This window comes from Hylobates moloch, unplaced genomic scaffold, assembly GCF_009828535.3.
Source record: "Hylobates moloch isolate HMO894 unplaced genomic scaffold, HMol_V3 SCAFFOLD_3, whole genome shotgun sequence".
In the NCBI taxonomy this organism is placed as follows: domain Eukaryota; kingdom Metazoa; phylum Chordata; class Mammalia; order Primates; family Hylobatidae; genus Hylobates; species Hylobates moloch.
Window position 1 is genome coordinate 110,540,015 of NW_026652278.1, and position 24,014 is coordinate 110,564,028.

The window sequence follows — 24,014 nt, forward strand, 5'->3', positions numbered from 1 at the left end:
ATGATATAGACTTCAATTCAACAAATACTTTTCAGTAGCCTATTATGTAATTAAATTAAGTTTAACAAACATTTCTTTAATGAACCATACACATGACTGTAGATATAATAAAGAGCACAACCTGGTCCCTGGCTCTTGATGAGCTCACAGTTTAGCAAAAGGAACGTATAACAAGTCAAAACAACTAATCCTAATAGTTGTTGTGAGAGAGCAGTGGAGATACAAAGAGGAAGTAGTCACCTCAAACTGGAAAAGCCATGGTAGGTAAAGAGACAGGAAGGTATTCCAGGTAGAATAAAAAACATCTACCAATGTATGCAGTCATGCACACTGGAATGGAAAGTAAAAGCAAGTAAGCGGGAAAATATGAAGATGAAGAAGAAGGTACAGGTATTATCATGATGGACTCTTGAAGCATTAGGGCACAGACTACAGCTGCGCCAGCCACATGTGAATTGAATTCTTGAAATGTGGCTAATCCTAATTGAGATGTACTGTAAATATAAAATACCACCCCAGATTTTGAAGACTTCGTATTTAAAAATGAGAAATAACTCATTAATAATTTTTATGTTGATTACATGCTGAAATGACATTTTTGTGTACATTGGATTAAATTAAGTATATTATTTAAATTAATTTTATTTAATTATTTTTATTTTTCATCATGTGGCTACTAAAAGTATATTTTAAATTAGACACGTGACTCACAGTATATATCTATTGGACAGCATTGTTCTAGAGGATAGATTGGAGTAACATAGTTCTGGAAGGAGGAAGACCAGTTAGAAAGCTTTTAAAGAACCCAGGTAAGATTCAATGAGAGATTAAACCAGGCAAGTGCAAATAGGGATAGAGAGGATCAGCTGGAGTTATAAAAGAGAGTGCATTGACAAAACAAGTCCAGTTCAATAAGAAATGAGGATCTGGTAAGTGTCTGGAATGCCCTCAGTTTTTTGGCTTGATAACCATAGGAACAGTAGTAACCTTAGGGAAAATAAGGAATACAAAAGGAAGACCAGATCTGGCTGTAAAGATTCATTCATTCAAATATTATTTATTGAGCATCTACTATGTGCTAGTTATTATTTAGCTGGTTAGGTGCTAGGAAACTAGCAATGATGAAGCAGATGAGGTCCCTGCTCTCCTGGAGCTTACTTACAGTCTATTGCAAGCACATAATGAGCTCAATTTAGCCATGTTTAAAGTGAGATGGCTACAGCACATTCAGATAAAAATGTCAACTAGACATTTAAGTATAAAATTTAGGAGAAAGATAGGAATGGTAGTTTGAGGTTTGGGGATCATTGTGGTGATTCCACCTAGAGACAGCATGTAAAGAACAAAACCCTGAAAAACACTAGCTATCTAAAGGTAATGTGGAGAAGGAAGAATCAGTGAAAAATATAGATAGAGGAGAACTAGGAGAAAACAGTGTCAAAAAAGCCAAGGAAGAATAAAATTTTAAGTGTGGTCAACCATGTTCAATGGAGTAGATTGGTTAACTCAATGACTACCAAGTATCCATATGTAGCTACGAGGCTATTGCTTACCTTTCAGAAGGCATTTTCCATGGGATGGTGGGGACAAAACCCAAGTCACAAATGACTGAAACGTGAATGGAGGTGAGGAGTAAAGTCAGCACCTGAGTACTGTTCCTTTGAAGAACTTGGCTTGGTAGGACAGTGGCTAGAAAAGACAAAATCTCAAGAGAGAGCCTAAGATGAGAGAGATTGAAATATGTTTTCGGGTATGAGGGAAGGACCAGTGGAGAGGACTGAAAGTAGAAGAAAACAGAAGAATATGTGATAGATTAAGATCGCATGGGAGTTGAAAGCAGATGGGATGAAAAGCACTGGGGGATATATTAGTCTTGAATACAAAATGGAACACCTTTGCTTGACACTCCAGGTGTCAGGAGGAATTTTTAAAAGGCAAATGTGTAGAAAGAAGGACTTGAAAGAGTTCCTGCCTGATGACCAGCACTGCCTGTTAATTAGGAGATGATTAGGGAAAATAGGGAGAGTGGAAACTAAACAGAAGGCCTCCAGAGAGGGATGAAAGTTTAAAATAGCTACTGAAGGGAACAGAAGAGCAAGGTGACAATGAATAAATAAGAAGAATATCCAGTAGTGCTAAGGATTACATTGAGATTGGGGACCATATGCTTATGTGCTATGAATAGGTCCTATTGTGTGTTTGTTCTCTAGCTGTGTTGAAGAGTCCATATGTGGAAGTGAACTAATTAAATGGAAGAACGGGCCCAAAGTCTCATATTTGCAGAGCACTGAAAGCAGAAAGATGATCTGGGAATCTGAGGGTAATGGTAGCAGAGAAGTTCAAATCATTGCAGATAGAATCTTGCCTGGTAGAAGAAGTGATCAGAAGCACATTGATTGATGCAGGAAAAAAATAAGACCGTTAAGAGGCTGGAAGGCTGTCCTGATAAGGCTGGTGAGCTGCTAGAAAGAAATTGTAAATAAGAAATGATGTTTCTCCAAAATAACAATAATATATCAACAATAATAAATAGCTCTTAGTTATTAAGCAATTACTATGTGGCAGGCAGTGTATTAAAATTTTTTTAACTTTTCATTTAATTGTAATGACAACCCTGTGAGGTAATTACTATTATTATATCCTTTTTGTTTTCTTTTAAACAAGTAAATTAAAGTACTGAGAGTTTAAATAACTTGCTAAGACTGTAGAGCCAGTAGGTGGCGGAGCCCTCTTTCTTAATCACTGTACAGGCCAAGGGCAAAGTCATAAAGATATAGTTTATTTAAAAAGGAGTAAGGTTTCACGGAAAACAGAGGGAAACGGACAGTAAGAAAATAAGTGGAGACTAGAGAGGCAGAATTCAGAAAGAAGAGTACACAGTGAATGGAGATAAAGTTAGAGGAGACAAGAATAAATCATTGAGGAGGCCCACAATTTTAATGGTGCTAAAAGATTACCAGAATGAGTGGCATTGAAAAAATAACTGACCCTAGACCTTTTCAACTTTACAAATAAGATTATTGGAGCCAGCTCAATGCACATACAATATATTACAGACAGTTCAGAGAATAAAGTTGAAAGGCCCATGCCAGCCCCCAAGGAACTTACAATCTAGAGATGAATAAAACAAGTATGTTTAAAAAGCACAAAACAAGCCAGGGCAAGAAAATGTCAGAAAGACAAAACTAGGGGCTCTAGGGCTCGCATTTTTAAAAACATGGCATTTGCCTTGAGAGATATGAAACAGTGGACATGACACTCTTGAATACATAAAATTGAGCTAAGTAGCGAAGTGAGGCAGCGTATTAATAGAGAGAAGAAACTGTATAAACGAAGCCATGGAGAAGCAAGTCCAAGGAATATTGTAGATCAACAAGCAAGGCAAGTTGGCTGGATTGCCCTGAGCACAGAAAGGGTACAGAAGGGAAGACTGAAAAGATAAACTGGCACCATGTAGTGCCTTAGGTTGACACACTGAACTTTATTCAACTCAAAAGCTAATGAGGCACTACGAGAGGGCCCGAGCCAGGGAATTATAGTATAGGAAGTTCAGGCCCAGAGCATCATTAGAATATCCTTTCTGCTCAGAATTTTATACTTATTTTTCAGAATGAGATGTGCTCATGTGATGGAGTACAATCTTGACAGTGATGGAACTCATATATTTTCCACGATGATAAAAATGAAACTTCTGGAGTTTGTTTATTGCCCTATATAAAAATAAACTGGTTTCCTTACTTTTTCTGTGAAGAGTGTTTCTGGTCTGGGGATCTAAGTCAAGGAGAAAGAAGAACACAAAGTAAATTACAGTATACTCTTCCTTTGCCACATAGCTCTTAAAATGCCATGAAATAAAGCAAAAGCGAATGTGAAAGGCAGCCTTTTAAATAGAGAACTCATAAGTTAACGTGCATCTGAGAGGTACACGGAGAAATGAAACATTCTGCTTTGGTAAAAAACAGGACTGACAAATAGACACAATAAAAAATGATAAAGGGGATATCACCACTGACCCCACAGAAATAAAAACTATCATTAGAAAATACTATAAATACCTCTACACAAATAAACTAGAAAATCTACAAGAAATGGATAAACTCCTAGACACATACACCCTCCCAAGACTAAACCAGGAAGAAGATGAATCCCTGAATAGACCAATAACAAGTTCTGAAATTAAGGCAGTAATTAATAGCCTACCAACCAAAAAAAAAGCCCAAGACCAGACTAATTCACAGCCGAATTCTACCAGAGGTGAAAAAAAGAGCTGGTATCATTCCTTCTGAAACTATTCCAAACAATTGAAAAGAAGGGACTCCTCCCTAACTCATTTTATAAGATCGGCATCATCCGGATACCAAAACTTGGCAGACACACAACAAAAAAAGAAAACTTCAAGCCAATATCCCTGATGAACATCGATGTGAAAATCCTCAGTAAAATACTGACAAACCAGATCCAGTAGCACATCAAAAAGCTTATCCCCCACAATCAAGTCAGCTTCATCCCTGGGATTCAAGGCTCGTTCAACACATGCAAATCAATAAATGTAATCCGTCACATAAACAGAACTAATGACAAAAACCACATGATTATCTCAATAGATGCAGAAAAGGCCTTCAATAAAATTCAACATCCCTTTATGTTAAAAACTCTCAATAAATGAGGTACTTATGAAATATACCTCAAAATAATGAAGGCTATTTATGACAAACCCACAGCCAATATCATGTTGAATGGGCAAAAGCTAGAAGCATTCCCTTGAAAACTGGCTCAAGACAAGGATGCCCTCTTTCACCACTGCTGTTCAACATAGTATTGGAAGTTCTGGCCAGGGCAATCAGCCAATAGAAAGAAATAAAGGGTATTCAGATAGGAAGAGAGGAAGTCAAATTGTCTCTGTTTGCAGATGGCATGATTCTACACTTAGAAAACCCCATCGTATCAGCCCCAAACTCATTAAGCTGATAAGTAACTTCAGCAAAGTCTCAGGATACAAAATCAATGTGCAAAAAAATCAGAAGCAATCCTACACATCAACAACAGACAAGCAGAGAGCCAAATCATGAATGAACTCCCATTCACAATTGCTACAAAGAGAATAAAATACCTAGGAATACAACTTAACAATGATGTGAAGGACCTCTTCAAGGAGAACTACAAACCACTGCTCAAGGAAATCAGAGGGGACACAAGCAAATAGAAAAACATTCCATCCTCATGGATAGGAAGAATCAATATCATTAAAATGGCCATACTGCCCAAAGTAATTTATAGATTCAATGCTATTCCCTTCAAACTACTATTGACATTCTTCACAGAATTAGAAAAAAAGAATGAATTAAAATTTCATATGGAACCAAAAAAGAGCCCATATAGCCAAAACAATCCTAAGCAAAAAGAACAATGCTAGAGGCATCATGCTACCTGACTGCAAACTATATTACAAGGCCACAGTAACAAAACAGCATGGTACTAGTACCAAAACAGACATATAGACCAATGGAACAGAACAGAGACCTCAGAAATAACACCACACATCTACAACCATCTGATTATCAACACAACTGACAAAAACAAGCAATAGGGAAAGGATTCCCTATTTAATAAATGGTGCTGGAAAAACTGGCTAGCCATATGCAGAAAACAGAAACTGGACTCCTTCCTTATACCTTATACAAAACTCAAGATGGATTAAAGACTTAAGTGTAAAATCCAAAACCATAAAAACCCTAGAAGAAAACCTAGGCAATACCACTCAGGACATAGGCATGAGCAAAGACTTCATGACTAAAACACCAAAAGCAATGGCAACAAAAGCCAAAATTGGCAAATGGGATTGTCATTAAACTAAAGAGCTTCTGCACAGCAAAAGAAACTATCATCAGAGTGAACAGGCAACCTACAGAATGCGAGAAAATTTTTGCAGTAAATCCATCTGACAAAGGTCTAATATCCAGAATCTACAAGGAATTTAAACAAATTTACAAGAAAAAAACAACATCATCAAAAAATGGGCAAAGGATATGAACAGACACCTCTCAAAAGAAAACTTTTATGTGGCCAATGAGCATATGAAAAAAAGCTCAACATCACTGATCATTAGAGAAATGCAAATCAAAACCATAATGAGATACCATCTCACACTGATGAGGTTGTGGAGAAATAGGAACACTTTTACACTGTTGGTAGGAATGTAAATTAGTTCAACCATTGTGGAAGACAGTGTGGCAATTCCTCAAGGATCTAGAACCAAAAATACCAATGGGATTCCTGGGCATATACCCAAAGGAATATAAATCATTCTACTGTAAAGACAAATGAACACGTATGTTTACTGCAGCACTATTTAAAATAGCAGAGACATGGAACCAACCCAAATGCCCATCAATGATAGACTAGATAAAGAAAATGTGGTACATATAAACCATGGAATACTATACAGCCATAAAAAGGAATGAGATCATGTCCTTTGCAAGGACATGAAGCTGGAAGCCATCATCTTCAGCAAACTAACCCAGGAAGAGAAAACCAAACACCGCATGTTCTCACTCATAAGAGAGAGTTGAACAATGAGAACACATGGACACAGGGAGGGGAACAACACACACCGAGGCCAGTTAGGGGATGGGGGGCTGGGGAGGAAGAGCATTAGGGCAAATAGCTAATGTATATGGGGCTTAAAACCTAGATGACGGGTTGATAGGCAGCAAACCACCATGGCAAACATATACCTAGGTAACAAACCTACACGTTCTGCACTTGTATCCGGGAACTTAAAGTAAAATTTAAAAAATAAAATAAACAGGATTGAAGGGAATTAGGAGCCAAATTCACATGTGTGTATGAACCAGTTCTCTTTTTAGCAATCTTCTGAACGTCACCACACATCTGTCAGCAGTACAGAAGCCCTCGAAAGTCATGGCCAAGGGCACTTACCAAGCTGTTTTCTGTACTAAGGACAACTCTAAGTGTAGGACACTGAAATATATTTATGAACTTAATAAAACATGCTTGCTTTTAAACTGTGTTTAAAAAGGACTACTTCAAAGCAATCAATGGGTTTGATGACCTGAATCTTTCCTATATGAATAAAATACATGTTTCTATGGAAAATAAAAGTTCCTCTGGGAGAACTGGGGCTAGCCAGGTTTTCTCAAACTGTATTCCAATGATACCTGCATCAAGACCACTGGGGATTATTAAAATGCAGGTCCCAGGGCCTCCTCCAGACCTAAAAATCAGAATCTTTGAGTATAAAGACTGGTGATCAGAATGTTTTAAAACTTCCCAGTTGATTTGTATATATCCTAAACCTTTTGAATCCATGGTCACCCAGAAGCATACTAAAGCAAAACAAAACTGGTTGGCTGAGAGAAAGAGTTTGCTGTAAACTCTCTTCTACCTTCTGAATTCTGACTCTTTTCATGAACAAAACTTAAAAGAATGAGCAGCATATTTATATTTTCACCCTGAGAATGAAGCAGAGCATCTGGCAAATAGCAAAATAATCAGAAAAATATTTATGGATTTAAACTGAGCAGCGTGGTCATGAAAGGCATAGTTTATAATAAATAACATACTTTTTTTCACATCCACATTTCCTCTCCTCTTCCCAGCCTTCTCTAAAGAAAGAGAATACTTACTGTATTGTCAACAGTTTTGCACCAGGACCTATATTTTGCTTTTTATTCTTGGTTGTGAGCCATGCATCCCCCATACCTAGAGCTTAGTAGATTCACAGGGTTGATGCTAGAAAGTATAGATAAAGCTTCCCACACTTTTCTCTTAGTTACACTTTGACAAACAGTATCTGTTTCCTCTCTCATAAATACTAATGTATGTGGTATTTGACATTTACCTTTTCCCTTTTTACAGAAAAAAATTCACAGATAGCCATCTTGCTATACACATCTATATCTCACAGACTAGAAAGAATTTTTTCAGTTGTTAATTGAATAAACATTATGCCTTTGGCAGTTTCAAATGATGTAAGTTTTAAGCACCTAATTAGTCCTTTTGGTGACAACTAATTACTCATAGTGTGTTTATAGCAAAAATTGTTTTATAAATGCAATTGTCACTTCTGTTGACACTTTCCATCTCATTGGAATCTACAAGTATAATAAAAATAATTTGTTTTGACCAATTCCATCTTAAAAAATAAATAAATAAATAAAACCTCAGTCCTGAAGTACTCTTAAAATTGTAAAAGTATCATCTTTAGGAAAAGACTAATATCTGCTTCTCCTGAACTAGCAGCCTTTTCAAGCCTTTTCTTTGTTTCTTTCTATGCTGTACAGAAATTGTTGTCAGGTGAGGAATTGCCAAGAAGTGAAATGACATTATAAATGTCATAGGTCAGTACATAGGTAAGGAAGAAAGGCTGTCTAGAAAGCAAGCTAACTTTTTAACCAAAACATTCTTGTTAGATATCTGTTTTTGTCAATTCTGTTGCTTAATGTGCATATCTTCCTAACAAAAAAGTAACAAAGAAAACTTAGAGAGGTTACATGTTCAGCAAAAGATATGCAATATTCCATGTCTATAGAAAATATTGTGATTCGTGAAAAAAAAGTTCAAAAAGAAATTGAAATGTATTATGTCCTGACAAGTTATACTCCCTATGGCCTTGTGTTTCTTTAGGGGCACAAAACAAATCTCAGGCTTGAGTACAGAGTCTAAAAGGGTCATAAGGTGACATGCATTACAAAAACATTAAACCGTCCTTTAGCTTATGGTGCACCTTGCATTATATTAAAGTGGGAATATAAAAATAGAATTGAACATTTGGGAAAAGTTCCATGCTTGGAGGCTAAGTAGGTTTTCTTTTACAGGACTAAGTTCAACACCTTATAAGTATCACCTTAATTCTCGCAAATCAGGTTCAGTTTCATGAAAAGCAATGTTCTTTACTAGCTCGTAACTCATTTTGGGTTCCATCTGTCTTTATCAGAAAGAGTAGCATTTTTTTTACTTTCCATCGTCATGCAGGTAGAGAGTAGCTCCCTGCTTTAATTGTCAGAATAAAATGTTTTCTGAGGTTAAAAAGTGAATTCAAAGGGATTTCAAATGTATTAGTATCATGAGGTTATACAGTATCTCTGTTTCCCATTTTCTGTCCCATGCAGATATTATTCACGTGAAATATGACACATAATAGACTTACTGACAAATCTTTCATAAAAATAAAGCAAGAAATTTGAACTTACTAACCAGGTTAAAAATACACATTTTTAAAATTGTATTTAAAAAAATTTTTAGGAGAAAGGTGACCAGAAGTATCATTTTGCTACCTTATTAAGCTACATTGAAAAATGTGGCATGTAAAACAAATGAGTAAAGACCACCTCCAACAGACATTAGAAAAAAACTTCCAAATTTAAGAATGATTTTCATAAGTTTCTCAATCACCTAATGTTCTGATAAATTTTACAGGAGAAAAAGAGGAAATTTAAGTCACAGAATTGAAGTTGCCATTAAAAAATAACCAGAAGGTTTAATTTTTAAAGTCTCATTTTTTAAGAAAGACCCAAAATGGTAAAAGGCTTAGTTCCCAATTCCATGACTGCATTGCTCTGCTGGTACAGATAGCTATTTTAAATCACAAAATATTTTGTTTGCAAAAGTTCAAAGATTTAATATATGTTCAGGCAGAGTGAATAGAAATGCAAATATTCTTGATCACAACGAAGCTTTTTATGTAAAAGCCTGCAGGATTTGTTCCATAGGATATTACTACTTCCTCTTATTCATAGTTATTAAGTAATTACATTTTTCTTATTTATTGTGTTAAATCTTAATATAACTTTTTCTCTCATCTCTATCACATTACCTCAATGAATTTTCTTGAATATTTCTTTCAGCCTCTTAATGAATGACCTATTAAATTCATTATTATGATTATCGTAAACCATTGTTACTATTCATTCACATGACATTATATATTTTAGGAAAGTACTATTATCACATGAATTATTTTATGATCTTTTTTATAGCAGCATCAATGCCACAATGGTTTTCTTTGCCATTAAAAATTTCATGCAGAAGAATTCATTTGTCAACACTAACCAGCAAAAATTATCTGCATTCACTTAAAGCAATAGCTTTACAAATACTCATTCTACATCTACATCCCAGACCAATGCAGTCTAACCTGCAGAGTTCAAATTTATTTTATTATAAAAATTTCCCGCACTTGCTGTGATTGTCTTTCAATGCATGGATTCAATCTAGGTCAGCTGCTTCCATAGGAAGAGTCAATTTTATCTAGCCAAGCATTAAAGATTTTTCTTAAAGGAGATGTTTTATACTGGGAATAATGGAAGAATGTGAAAAAGGGCTTGGGAAACATACAGGTTGTTATTCAGCACCAGTCTTATTGCACCAACATGGGTATACGGCAGCTATTGATGTCGAATGTATTTTTTTGTTATGAAATATAAGAAAATTTCAGGGAAAAAATGCTCAAGTCTTGCTGATAACACATCCTCCAGTATGTATTAATATATGAGGGTTTGAGGGATATGTCCTAAATCCAAAAACACGCCATGAATTGAAACCCTGTGCAGACTACTTCAGGAAAAAAACTAGCATGGCTGTGATTATACTGCCCTCTAGTGTCAAAATAAATGTTATTTACACTGAAGTTCATTTGCTTTTTTCAGATCAGCATTTTCATGACCCATTTGTCCAACTATGGGAATGACCGACTGGGATTATATACATTTGTTAATCTGGCCAACTTTGTGAAAAGCTGGACCAACCTGCGACTTCAGACTCTGCCTCCAGTACAACTGGCCCACAAGTATTTTGAGCTGTTTCCTGATCAGAAAGACCCTCTCTGGCAGGTAAAATTAATTCAATAATTGATATAACCAATTAATTCCAGGAACATAATTCTGTGAGATATTCCAAATTTGAAAAGTGAAGGCACCTGAAAAAACCTGCATTTTTGAAATGCTAGTAAATTTGAGAAACTACTCCTTCCTAAACTGTAGTCTTATATCATTGCTACATATTGCACCCAATTCCCTGTTCCCTTGCGCATTGGAAATTACGGGATTTGGAAAGTTCAGTGACAGATTCAATGGATATGAAGTCTTCAATCAGGAGTGAGAGATAAATCTACAGGTTGCAATAGGCTGGAAGAGTAGAAGATGGTAAACAGGTCGTTTGTTAGGCAGGTAGCCTTTGAACACATCCCCATATCTCTAATGACTAAACTATATTAAAGGATCTCTGAGAAGAGTTCAGAACTGACATCTGCCTTCTGAACCACGAGGTACACCAACAGCCAACAGCCACTGAATGTGGACAGCTTTCAAAAGTATTAATTGGGGATTAATACGGGGGAAAGCATTTCATGGGAAAATCACTGAGCTTCTTAAGATAAAATACCACATGAATATGGCATATTCAGATGATTCTGGGGGTAACCTGGATTTCAAAGCATAGACTCTTATGTATCATAGAATTGCAGGAACAACTTTGCATTTAAATTGTCCACTCCATGATCTGTGAAACATAATAATCTTGGCAAATAATTACATATTGCTTACTATATGTCAGACTGGGCACTTGACATGTGTTAACTCATTTAATCCTCACAACTACCTTAAGTGGTAGGTACAGTTATGATTTGCATTTTACAGATGAAGAAACTGAAGCACAGAAAGGCTGAGTCAATTAAGCAAGGTCACACAGCTAGTGTGTGGCACAGCAGGAATCAGTTGTAGACCATCTGGTTCCAAGTTGTACTTCTTAATCACTGTTCTAAACGCTACTAGAGTTACAGACAGAGCTAATAGTAAAACAATAACAATCATCAGAAGTAGAACTCAGTAAATTTTTACTACAGATTGAAGTTGTTAACTCTGAACTTTATCTTCAATGCATTCAGCTTTCAACCGTAAGTTAATTACCTCCTGAGCACACACAGATAACTCCAAGAGGAGACATAACTGCACATTTAGCAAGTTAAAGTTGGTGATTGTGGACTTATGACTGCATATTACTTTTCCGTTGTTTTAACAAGCATCTTTTCATTTTAACCACCACGAAACACCACCAAATGTTAGCCAAAGGAAAGACACACAATTTTCCTGCTAATTTAACCTTATTTTTAAACTGAAATCCTTATTTCAGGTGACAAGTTTTAAACTGTTTTTTTTTTTGGAAGAACAGCCAAAAAGAATACTCTCACTTTAGTCTTAACATCTGTTGCTTATTAAAAATAAGCAAAAGTCTTATTTAACTTCACATACCTATGGTATTAATTGACTAGAAATAAAAAAGTGGTACTGTTTGCCCATTCCTGAAATAATATTAAAGGGTACTGTAATTCTTCCTCCTTTTCTACATAATATATATTTTGTTCTTAAAATGAAGGGTGTTCTAAACAGGACTTATGTGGTGGATGTTGGCGTTAAATATTATAGACCAAAAGCAGAATCCCTAAGGTAGTAATTCACTCTCATTATTCCCTTTTGCTAAAATTCAGGACTTTCTAGCATCATAGTCTATAAAGTTACATTTTTAGATATACATTTATCAACCTTTGATGGCAGCTGAGAGGTATCTGCTGTCTCTTTAGATAGTATTTTGGCCAGATCCCTATCCCTTTGAAGCACAGCTGGAAAGCTCAAAGTTACTTAGAATAAAGATCTGACAACTTATATTTCAGTTATGTATTGAATAGTGACATTGTGTAATCTTTTAGGTTCGTTAGCAGGAAGCATAATCTCTGCCCAGTCAGCTAACTATTAAAAAACAAAAATAGAACTGCTAGTAGCCAATTAAACTCTTCATGCTATGAGACTGTTTACCCAAAGTGGAAATACTGCCCCTCTCCAGCCTCTTCTGTAGACTCTCAACCTCAAGATGGAACGGAGTTATTCAGAACTTCCATGATGCCACTTCAGGGCTTTCATTTTTTTAAAAGAGCCTATTTTTTATCCCAGCGTTTCCTGGTATACTTTTAAAGAACACAAGTTGGAAAAGCTGGCACACAATGGACACATTCATGAAAAAAAATACATCTCTATGTTCTTCTCCCATTTAGAATCCTTGTGATGACAAACGCCACAGAGACATTTGGTCTAAAGAAAAAACTTGTGATCGCTTACCAAAATTCTTGGTAATAGGACCCCAGAAAACTGGTGAGAACTTTTTATGTTATGATTAACCAGTGTAAAATTTCTGATGACTAGACAATGAGTTCTTGTCACAATAAGTTTGTAAACTTCCCATAACTGCTAATGAATGAATAACATGTTTTTCTCTGACATAATTTTCATTTAGCTCAGTAATATACCTAAATGCTTATCAAAGTGTTTTTTAAGGGAAGGGAATAAAACAGATGTCACACTGTTCAAATATCTAGCAGTCAATTTGGTGGCACATTTTTTCTTTTTTCCCAAATGCTTTAATTGAAAAGTATTGTAATTAACACTTCTAAAATCAAAGCTAATCACTGACAGGATTGTATCAAAAGTCAAGAGGGACACAGATAAGTACCTATAACTCTTTATAATAAATCCCTTCTAGAAAAATAGTCCCTTAGGCTGCCATTTTCGTAATATTGTTTATTTGTAAACTATTTCTTGCAGAGATGACTATTTTTTAAAAGTCTAAAAGATATTTCACAAATAGAATTCCTAGACATACACAAAACTTTGTGCTAAGAAAGGTGTTTATTCACACCCAAGAGAAATCTTTTGCACCTTTTCTTAAATTGATGTGCAATTTTTTTCACCATAAACTTCTTTTTCACCATAATTTTTTTTTTTTTTTTTTTTTTTTTTTTTTTTTTTTTTTTTTGAGACGGAGTCTCGCTCTGTCACCCAGGCTGGAGTGCAGTGGCGTGATCTCAGCTCACTGCAAGCTCCGCCTCCCGGGTTCACGCCATTCTCCTGCCTCAGCCTCCCGAGTAGCTGTGGCTACAGGCATCTGCCACCATGCCTGGCTAATTATTTTGTAGTTTTAGTAGAGACGGGGTTTCACTGTGTTAGCCAGGATGGTCTCGATCTCCTGACCTCGTGATCCGCCCGCCTTGGCCTCCCAAAGTGCTGGGATTACAGGCGTGAGCCACTGCACCCAGCCTATAAACTTCTTGTTTCTAAGAATCAGTATTAAAATGAAGCCTCATGGAAGCTTTAAACTACCAGACATTCATGCTATATCCTGCATGATAAATTATTTGGGGCCCTTGATTACTGGCTTCACAGAAAACAGCCTTTACAATCATATTGCTTGCCAAGGAGAATACATTCCCTCTCCTCATTGATCCAGAAATAACTGAGGAAAATTCTGTGCAATGTACACAGGGAGTTTAGCATGTTCATTTTTTTCCTTAATGTCATTTGCAGTTATCAATCTGAAAACAATAATAAACATGACAAATACATTTTTCTTGTCCTTATTTATTTCACTTGTCCTTATCTATCTAAAGTCAAAAGGCAACTAGGAAAACATTTAAACTAAAATCTCTTCAGTGAACTCCCAGTCATCAAATAACCTTGTCAAGACTGATAACATCTTGAAGGCTTGGTAGCATTTTGCTTTAGAAAGTCTTGCAGGATTCGCTTCCTCTCATGTTGTGCTGGATATGCAGACATTTTGATATCATGGTTAGATGGTAGAATTATTACTTGTCCTCTTACACTCAATTGGGTTTCCAAATGTTTGTTACAATTTGGATATGGCATTTGTCGCTGGAAAAGACCTTTTATAGAAATTGATTTTTCCCAGTTTTGTTGAATATAATTTACATGCAATAAAATCCGCCCATTTTAAATGTACAATTAGCTGGATTTTGAACACTGCACACAGTTATGTCCACCACCACATTCAAAATACAGAACAGTTGTTAGCCTAAAAAAATTTCTCCTTGTTCCTTTGCAGTCTATCCCCCCGATCCCCACCACATACCCAGCCACAAGCAACTACTTTATACCATTACAGTTTTGCCTTTTCTAGAACTTCACATAAATGGAAGCATGTAGTGTGTAGTCTTTTGTAACTGACATCTTTCATTTAGCATAATACTTTTGAGATTCATGTTGCTGTATATATCCATATTTTGTGAAATTGATTTTTTATTTAAAGTATTTTCTCATATCAGTTACATGAGAATTAAATAGCTTCATTTTTAACTGTACTTTTGTCAAAAGTATTTTTCTGAGCCAGGTGTGGTGGCTCATGCCTGTAATCCCAGCACTCTGGGAGGCCAAGGCGGGTGGATCACCTGAGGTAAGGAGTTTGACACCACCTTGACCAGTATGGTGAAACCCCGTCACTACTAAAAATACAAAAACTAGCCAGGTGTGGTGGCATGCACCTGTAGTCCCAGGTACTCAGGAAGCTGAGAGAGGAGAATTGCTTGAACCTGGGAGGCAGATGTTGCAGTGAGCCAAGATCGTATCACTGCACTCCAGCCTGGACAACAGAGTGAGACTCTGTCTCAAAAAATAAAAAGTATTTTTCTGGATAATTTTGCACAGATTTCTAGTTATCTGGATATTCAAATATTTTTCAGTGTTGAGGCTGACAAAAATATAAAACTGAAGATTTACAGATGGTTATTTAAATGTGTGTCTGTGATTATGTAGTTACCACTGACAAAATATATATGCGGGACAGTTTATTCAGACCCAAGAATATGTACAGGTAAAGACAGAATTCAGAAACCACAACTTAACAATTTTTTAACACTGATAAATTACATTATGCCTTTTACTGACTATGCAAAATAATTAGATTACATCCATTTTTTCTGTTAAAAATTACCGGGGTGGGTGGGGGCCTGTATTCCACTACTAGAAGGTGAGGCAAGAGAATGGGTGAACCGAGGGGGACTTGCATGCACTCCAGCCTGGGTGACAGAGGGAGACTCCGTCTCAAAAAAAAAAAAAAAAAAAAAAGTGAACAAATGTATTTAATACAATTCTTAAAAATAAGATTCAGAAAAGAATGTTTTCAGTTGATCTAAGAAAGGAATTAATCTCTCTGCTTTTTTTCTCACATTATAATGGCAATACTTATTTACAAAAAGATATTTTTAATTTTAAAAATGCCTCATGCATTTTTCTGGATTATATCTCATGTATATAATTGAGATTTAAATGTATTTAATGTATTTATTTATTATAATTCTAAGTTATATCTCAATAAAGTTTTTATCTGGAAAAATGCCTTTTAAATATTCAGATATGGCACTCTTTAGGTGATTTCACCTAGGTTACCTCGCTAATCCTCATAAAACAGTGATAGCTAAGTATTTTCTTCCCACTACACAGATGGAAAAACTAAGACTCAAGAGAGGTTAAATAATTTTTGTTCAAATTCACACAGCTGGTAAGTACAAGAATAAAAATCTTGATCCTAGAATTTACCTGACTTCAAAGAACATGTTCTTTCTACTTTACTATGGATTTCAGGTAATGGAGCTTTTTTCCTCCAATAAATTTTAGATATTGCTTCATAGTTATTCTAAGTCAGTGATTCTCAAGGTGGTTGCCAGAGCAGCAGCATAAGCATCACCAGAAAACTTATTAGAAGTGCAGGCCAAGCACGGTGGCTCATGCCTGTAATCCCAGCACTTTGGGAGGCCGAGGCGGGCAGATCACGAGGTCAGGAGATCGAGACTATCCTGGCTAACACAGTGAAATCCTATCTCCATTAAAAATATAAAAATTTAGCCGGGCGTGGTGGCGGGCGCCTGTAGTCCCAGCTACTCGAGAGGCTGAGGCAGGAGAATGGTGTGAACCCGGGAGGCAGAGCTTCCAGTGAGCCGAGATCACACCACTGCACTCCAGCCTGGGCAACAGAGCGAGACTCCGTCTCAAAAAAAAAAAAAAAAAAAGAAGTGCAAATTCTTTGGTTATAACAAAGGCTTGCTGAATCAGAGATACTGGGATAGGGCTGTGCTATCTGTGTTTTAACAAGCCCCCCAGATGAATCTGATACATGCTAGTTAGAGGACCACCGTTTTAAGGCAAGCTTGTGAAGCACATTTTTACTTTGTATATCAAAGATTACTGTTTTATTCCCTAAAACGATCTATGATTACAGACAAACTGTTCATTGTTTGGCTCAGATATAATCTAGGAAGACTACCTCTTTCAATTCATTTTTTAAGACAATATTGCTGTTGACAGAGTTATTTTAACAATTTTTCTATTGTATAGATATAGTAGATTTAAGTAAATATTAAAGAAAGCTTAATTTATAAATACTTAAATAGTATTTATTTACTTAAATATTGCCATATTTGTACCATTTAAGTAAATAAACACTAAAATACTACCTTACTTCCATATTAATAATATTTAAGGGTTGGGTGCAGTGGCTCATGCCTGTGATCCCAGCACTTTGGGAGGCCGAGGTGAGCGGATCACCTGAGATCAGGAGTTCGAGACCAGCCTGGCCAACATGGTGAAACCCCGTCTCTACTAAAAATACAAAAATTAGCTGGGCATGGTGGCAGGCGCCTGTAATCCCAGCTGCTTGTGAGGCTGAGGCCTCAGAATCGCTTGAGCCCAGGAGGCAGAGGTTGCAGTGAGCCCAGATCGTGCCACTGCACTCCAGCCTGGGCAACAGAACAAGACTCCATCTCAAAAAAAAAATAATAATAATAATAATACTATTTAAGTAAATACTAGCATATTAATGCTATTTAAGTAAATACTATACTATCATATTATTATTTATACCACTATTATTTAATTAGTACTATTAATAATACCATATTAATACCATTTAAGTAAATAAATACTAAAGAAAGCTTATCAGAAAAATAAGAAAATTCAAAGTTTTGTACAAATGGCAACATGACATAATTACTAAGCAAAATTAGAGTAATTTCTCCAGGTGAGAGAAATATTATAAGGCCATGTCTTATTACTATTGCTAACTATTGACTTGGAATATAATTATCAAGTCCTGCTCCACAGATTGTATAATAGTGTAAATAATAGTATATTTCTCTCTTAGGAGTAGCCAATATATAGAAATACTTTTATATTATGATCTTTTAAACACAGTCATAGTTACAGTATTAAATACATGGCTAAATCTTTGACAAACTGAACCCAAACTGCCTTACTTTCTCTTGTACCAATCTGACTAAGCTGCACCCTTTATCTCCTCATTTAGTCTTATAAAACTCGAATTGTACAGTTTATGACATTGCTCACTTTTTGAAAAATCACGCCCTTGCTCCCCAATAGTCACAAATATATATGCATACCTGTGATACACCATTCTCTTCTCTAGTAAATGCAAATTCTATAAGTTATGTTGCTAAGAAAGGGCACCATTTTTTTTCAAATTTAGCAATTTAAACAATTTTTGACACTACTAAGTACATTCAAGCTTAAGCAAACTTGTGGAAAGATTAAATTCTGTCTTGAGTTTAATTAGCTTTCTTAGGCCTCAGGAAGAACTTAATATGAGAACCCAAGTATTGATTTTGGTAATGTAATATGTTAAATAATAATATATTTCGTTTATATAGTGCTTTATTACCGTCAAAATGTCTTCAAGTACATGTCCTTTCATTCTCAGAGAAAATCTATGAAATAAGTAGGCAGGTGATTTTCCACTAAGAAAGCTGAGACAGGCCAGGAGACGTGACTCACTCCTGTAATCCCAGCACTTTAGGAGGCCGAGGTGGAAGGATTGCATGAGCTCAAGTGTTCAAGACCAGCCTGAGCAACACAGTGAGACCTCATTTCCACTAAAAATTTTAAAAAATTTAAAAATTAGCCCGGCACAGTGGTGCATCTCTGTAGTCACAGCTACTTGGGAGGCTGAGACAGGAGGATCCCATGAGCCTGGTGTCAAGGTTGTAGTGAGCCATGATTGCACCACCACACTCCAGCCTGGGCAATATAGTAAAATGCTGAAAAAAAAAAGAAGAAGGAAGGAAGGAAGGAAGGAAGGAAGGAAGGAAGGAAGGAAGGAAGGAAGGAAGGAGAAGGGGAAGGGAAGGGAAGGGAGGAAGAAAGAAAGAAAGAAAAGAAGGAAGGAAAAGATAAAAAGAAAACTGAGACAAACAGAAGCTAAAAGACAAAGTCACAGACAAATCAGTCATTGAGCTGAGATTGAAAGCCAGTTCTCTCAATCCCTGCAACAGGCCTCTTTTCACACCACACTATCTCCATTTTTTAGAACCTGCTTCTATTAAACTGCCGATTATCTATTCAATTTATTTCCAGGAGTAGTTTTAACAAATCTGTTTGGATCATTGTAATATTTATTAATGACTTTAAAGTGTTAATCATAGGAAATTGTGTTTTCATTTAATTAATTTCTGAACCTCTATTGTCTTTCCAGGTACCACTGCTTTGTATTTGTTCCTGGTTATGCATCCTTCCATCCTTAGTAACTCCCCCAGCCCAAAAACCTTTGAGGAGGTACAGTTCTTTAATAGAAATAACTACCACAGGGGGATTGATTGGTAAGATGGGTTATTAGTATAAATCTAAAAGTATATGCACTGTGCACAGTATAAACTTAGCACTAATATTTAGAAACATCTAAGTTTGTAGTCACAAATAAAAGTTAACCTCTGTGCCTTGGAAATTGATTGAATATCATAAAGGGGCTCAGAAATTTTTCAGAACAAAGTCTTCTCAGTTTATAAAGAGACTTGTTTCCCCAAGAGGATCACATGTAATTTCAATTGGCATTAATTTTCTTTGATGGTAATTATAGATATTAAGTCAGAAGAATAGCATAATATTCAGAAATTTAATTCCTTTCTACTTGTAAGGAAAAAAATTTTTCATATCTTTTTCTTCTTGTGCACTTTTTATGAAGTGATGCTATAGCCAACATATGTAATTTTCTATTTTCTTTGGCACATAAAAGGAAAAATAAATAAAACTAGAAATGTTTGTATATTACATGAGTAATCAAAGCTATAAAAAAAACTATCAGCAATACACAGAATTTAATTCTTGCCTTTGAATCAAAATTAGAAATATATCAACCATCTGAAGAAAACACTTAAAAACTAAAAATGTCAGAATACACAAAATACAGTCATGTAGTAGAGATAGATGTTACAAACTAATATGTTAATCATAAAATGTATCTAAAGGTCTTGCTATGAAGGTATAATGCTGGACAGAGAGTGGTATAAAGGAGTGAATTATAATAATTCTGCAGCATAAATATATTTTGCATGTATTTTAGCATAGTCATATGTATCTCTGTTGTCAAATTGCATGATCTCAATTTTACAATTATCAGACCCCTGAGGAGCTGCTTATGAGAAGTCTGAATGGAAAAGAAATGGATTGAGTATAATTTGAGCACCTACTAGGATTTACATATATTCTAATTGTTACATATTTCACTGCCAATTTTTCAGTTCAGGGTTTGATATTGATTAATTGTGTGGTGTTACATAACAGCTGGAAAATCAAGAAACCATCAACAGTGGCCTGGCACAGTGGCTCACATGTGTAATCCCAGCATTTTGGGAGGCTAAAGTGGGTGGATCACTTGAAGTCAGGAGTTTGAGACTAGCCTGGGCAACATAGCAAGACTCCATCTCTACCAAAAATACAAGAATTAGCCAGGCATGGTGGTGTGCACCTGTGGTCTCAGCTAATTTGGGAGGCTGAGGTGGGAGGATAACCTTGAGCCCACGGATGTTGAGGCTGCAATGAGCTGTGATTGCACCACTGCACTCCAGCCTGAGCGACAGAGTGAGACCCTGTCTCAAAAAAAGAAAAGAAAGAAACCATCGACTACTTCAGCTATATCTGATCACTGACTCAAATATATATGCCAGTATATAATTATAGAATAAAACAATGTTAACATCAGGACTAAAAGGACTGAATAAAAACTGCTTGGAGGTGGACAGGGATGTATTAGTATTACATTCCTGTCAATAATTGGATTCTCTAGGATTTTTTTTCAAAAAACATATTTTTGAAAAATTTATGGTAAAAAATTATTGCAATAGTTAATTTTTTACCATAAATTTTTCAAAAATATATTTTGATCATCATGTGGCTAGGTACTCTAATAGGAACAAAAAGTCTGGCTGGGCACACTGGCTCACACCTGTAATCCCAGCACTTTGGGAGGCTGAGGCAGGCAGATCACCTGAGGTCAGGAGTTCCAGACCAGCCTGGCCAACATGGCAAAACCCCATCTCTACTAAAAATACAAAAATTAGCTGGGTGTGTTGGCAGGTGCCTGTAATTCCAGCTACTCAGGAGGATGAGGCAGGAGAATCAGTTGAACCTGGGAGGCAAAGGTTGCAATGAGTCAAGATCGTGCCATTGTACTCCAGCCTGGGTGACAGAAGGAGACTCCATCAAAAAAAAAAAGAAAAAAAAGGAAGGAAGGAAGGAAGGAAGGAAGGAAGGAAGGAAGGAAGGAAGGAAGGAAGGACGGACTCAGGGTTGACCCAAATAACAAATAAATGTGGAGTATTGCCAAAAAAAAACCCATTTTTCAGGTAAAAGAAAATGCTGAAGTTTTATGTTTTATAGAAGTAGAAAAACTTAAGGGATGCAGGCATTTGCTTTTAACCCCTGAATTGTTAAAACACTCCAGTTTGTTCACTAATTCTTTGAATAACCTGAATTTACATTCTCTAAATGTGAGCCTATTTGTGGAGCTTCAAGTTCCCATACTAAAAATATGAACCTTTTATTTACTTCTCTATTCATCGAACATCTTTCAAGTGCCTGTAAGTGCCAGCCACTACACTAGAGGACATATAGGCAAACAAGAGTTGTGCCCTGCCCTCTCCATGAGCCCCTGGGGCCTGGCAAAATCAACACATTATAGGTCCAAGATCCAGACTTGCTTGAGGAGGTTTTCAAAGCCTAAACTGTTCCAGATACAAAAGACTTCTAGGAAGGTAGGGCAGGTTTAAGAAGCTAAAATTTCTGCTCTTTTGTGTGATTTTTGAAGCCTTTTTCAGAACAAGCAAGTTTGAGTCAAGCTTGGACCAAATAAGATACCACTAGACACTTGAAATAATCTTAGCACTCCTGGAACCAGTGTGAGCTTCTACATAAGAAGTATCCTGAAAGTTGGCACCCTCTGTAAATAGAATGTACACCAGAACAAATAGCACATCAAACCTTCCAGAAATTTTTGTATATCTCTTTCTCCCTAAAAGGGTGCCAGAATTACATATCACCAACAAGCCAATTCCAGACAACATAAAAGGATTTCTTTACTGCTCTGAATCTCAAGATATCACTGTGTTGCACCAGCTAAGCTTTGCAATATGTTAACAACTGGAATCCTACCAGAAGCTTTATCATGTTTGAGGATATGATATCAGTCAAAAATCTATGAACATCTCATGTGATCTTTTGGTCAAAAGAAAACAAGACACTGTAAAAAAACAGGTCATTGCATGAATATTAATGACTTTTTTATTCAGTAATTATTGAACTACCTTGTCTTGGTAGCCTAGTGTGATAATGGCTTATGAATTGAAGGGGGTGGCAATGGAGGCTGAGAATCCCCAGAAGCTATATTTTTACAGTCACTCTAAAAAATCCCTTTTCCTCTAAAGGAAAAAGGAAAAAGTGCTCTTAGTGCTTCAGAAATATTTCTTATCATATGCTGAATTAGTTATATTTGAAAACTTTATTCAGGTGGAACATTAAATGAAATCCTACATTTCAGTGCTTGAACCTATAGATATCCCTGTGTTCATTCTGCTGGTAATTTGAATTCTCTCTACCCATGAGGATATAGAACATGACCTTGGGAAATTTGTTAGAATTTTATATTTGGAATATACATACTTTTTAAACTTCTCTTACAACTATTCTAAAGAGGAACATAAGTGGCTCTATATGAGAAAAATTAAGCAAATAAGCAATATTTATACCAGATATGCTCTGCATCTTTGACACTATGTGATTAAACGTAACACTGGCACAATACATTTGTGGAAAAGAAATTATTTCACTTGCAATAAAGTAAAACATATTTTCTCTAAATCCTTTTAAAATGTCTGAACTGAACATATCATCTGTTTTAATACAATTTTCTTTTTAAGTACTTGAATTTTTCTCTGTACAGGGTTTCTACATTGAGACACATTTGATATAGTTAGGTCGATCACTGTTGCAGTTTGATCACTCTGTGTCTACATTTTTGTTATCGCTTATATTTTTTCCTGATATAAGCAAAACATAAAGAAAATGTACTTGGAAAAACATCTTCCAAATACATTATTAGTGTTCTAGATATTTTTCTCTTGCTAACTATAGAGGACAAATGCCGTAAAGAGAAAGGCTTTTATTTAGGAAACACATGAATTTGTGGGACACTTTTAACATCTTTGGTCACCAGAATATGAGTATAAACCAGAATCTTATTTTGAGAAAAATATTCCTTTTCTAGGTATATGGATTTCTTCCCAGTCCCATCTAATGTCACTACCGACTTTTTGTTTGAGAAGAGTGCCAATTACTTCCACTCAGAGGAAGCCCCTAAAAGAGCTGCTTCTCTGGTTCCCAAAGCCAAGATTATCACCATTCTCATTGACCCTTCAGACCGAGCATACTCCTGGTACCAGGTAAGGAAAATGCAAATAAAATCCAACAGGGAGAAGTGGAATATGGACAATGGAGCATTGTTTTTAGCAATACCCACTACCTCAGGTTTTCACAAAAGAGACTTGCTAGTTGTTTGATATCTACAGAAAAATGGACAAGTTTTTCTTGATTTCCATTGAGAAATTTCCTCCACTAAGTTTTTGTTCTTATTTTATTAACTTAATTAATTTAATAAAATGTATTAATGCAATAAAAGAAATTAAATTAAAATATAACAAAATATGTACTTTTTTATATCTCTGCTTCTATATATCTGCATTTTAAAGGTAATAATTTAAAATCATTTTTTTCATCGAATACATGTGTACTCTATAAAGAGTCAGATAGCAACAATTTCAGACATTGAGGGTTATACAGTCTCCGTTGCAACTCTACCATTGTATTTCGAAAGCAGCCATA

General features: G+C 35.8%; 1 protein-coding gene across 4 annotated transcripts in view; it reads left to right on the forward strand.

Moving 5' to 3' along the window:
• The window catches only part of LOC116463311 (bifunctional heparan sulfate N-deacetylase/N-sulfotransferase 3), a 194,730-nt gene that overhangs the window by 148,792 nt on the left and 21,924 nt on the right, over positions 1 to 24,014 (forward strand). For 3 of the 4 annotated variants that reach the window (XM_032146354.2, XM_032146350.2, XM_058436697.1), the window contains exons 6-9: positions 10,668 to 10,850; positions 13,064 to 13,160; positions 19,339 to 19,462; positions 23,401 to 23,575. In XM_032146354.2, coding sequence (XP_032002245.1) covers positions 10,668 to 10,850; positions 13,064 to 13,160; positions 19,339 to 19,462; positions 23,401 to 23,575 — 579 coding nt within the window. The remainder of the gene's footprint in view (positions 1 to 10,667; positions 10,851 to 13,063; positions 13,161 to 19,338; positions 19,463 to 23,400; positions 23,576 to 24,014) is intronic. The other variant, XM_058436695.1, reaches the window with a different exon arrangement.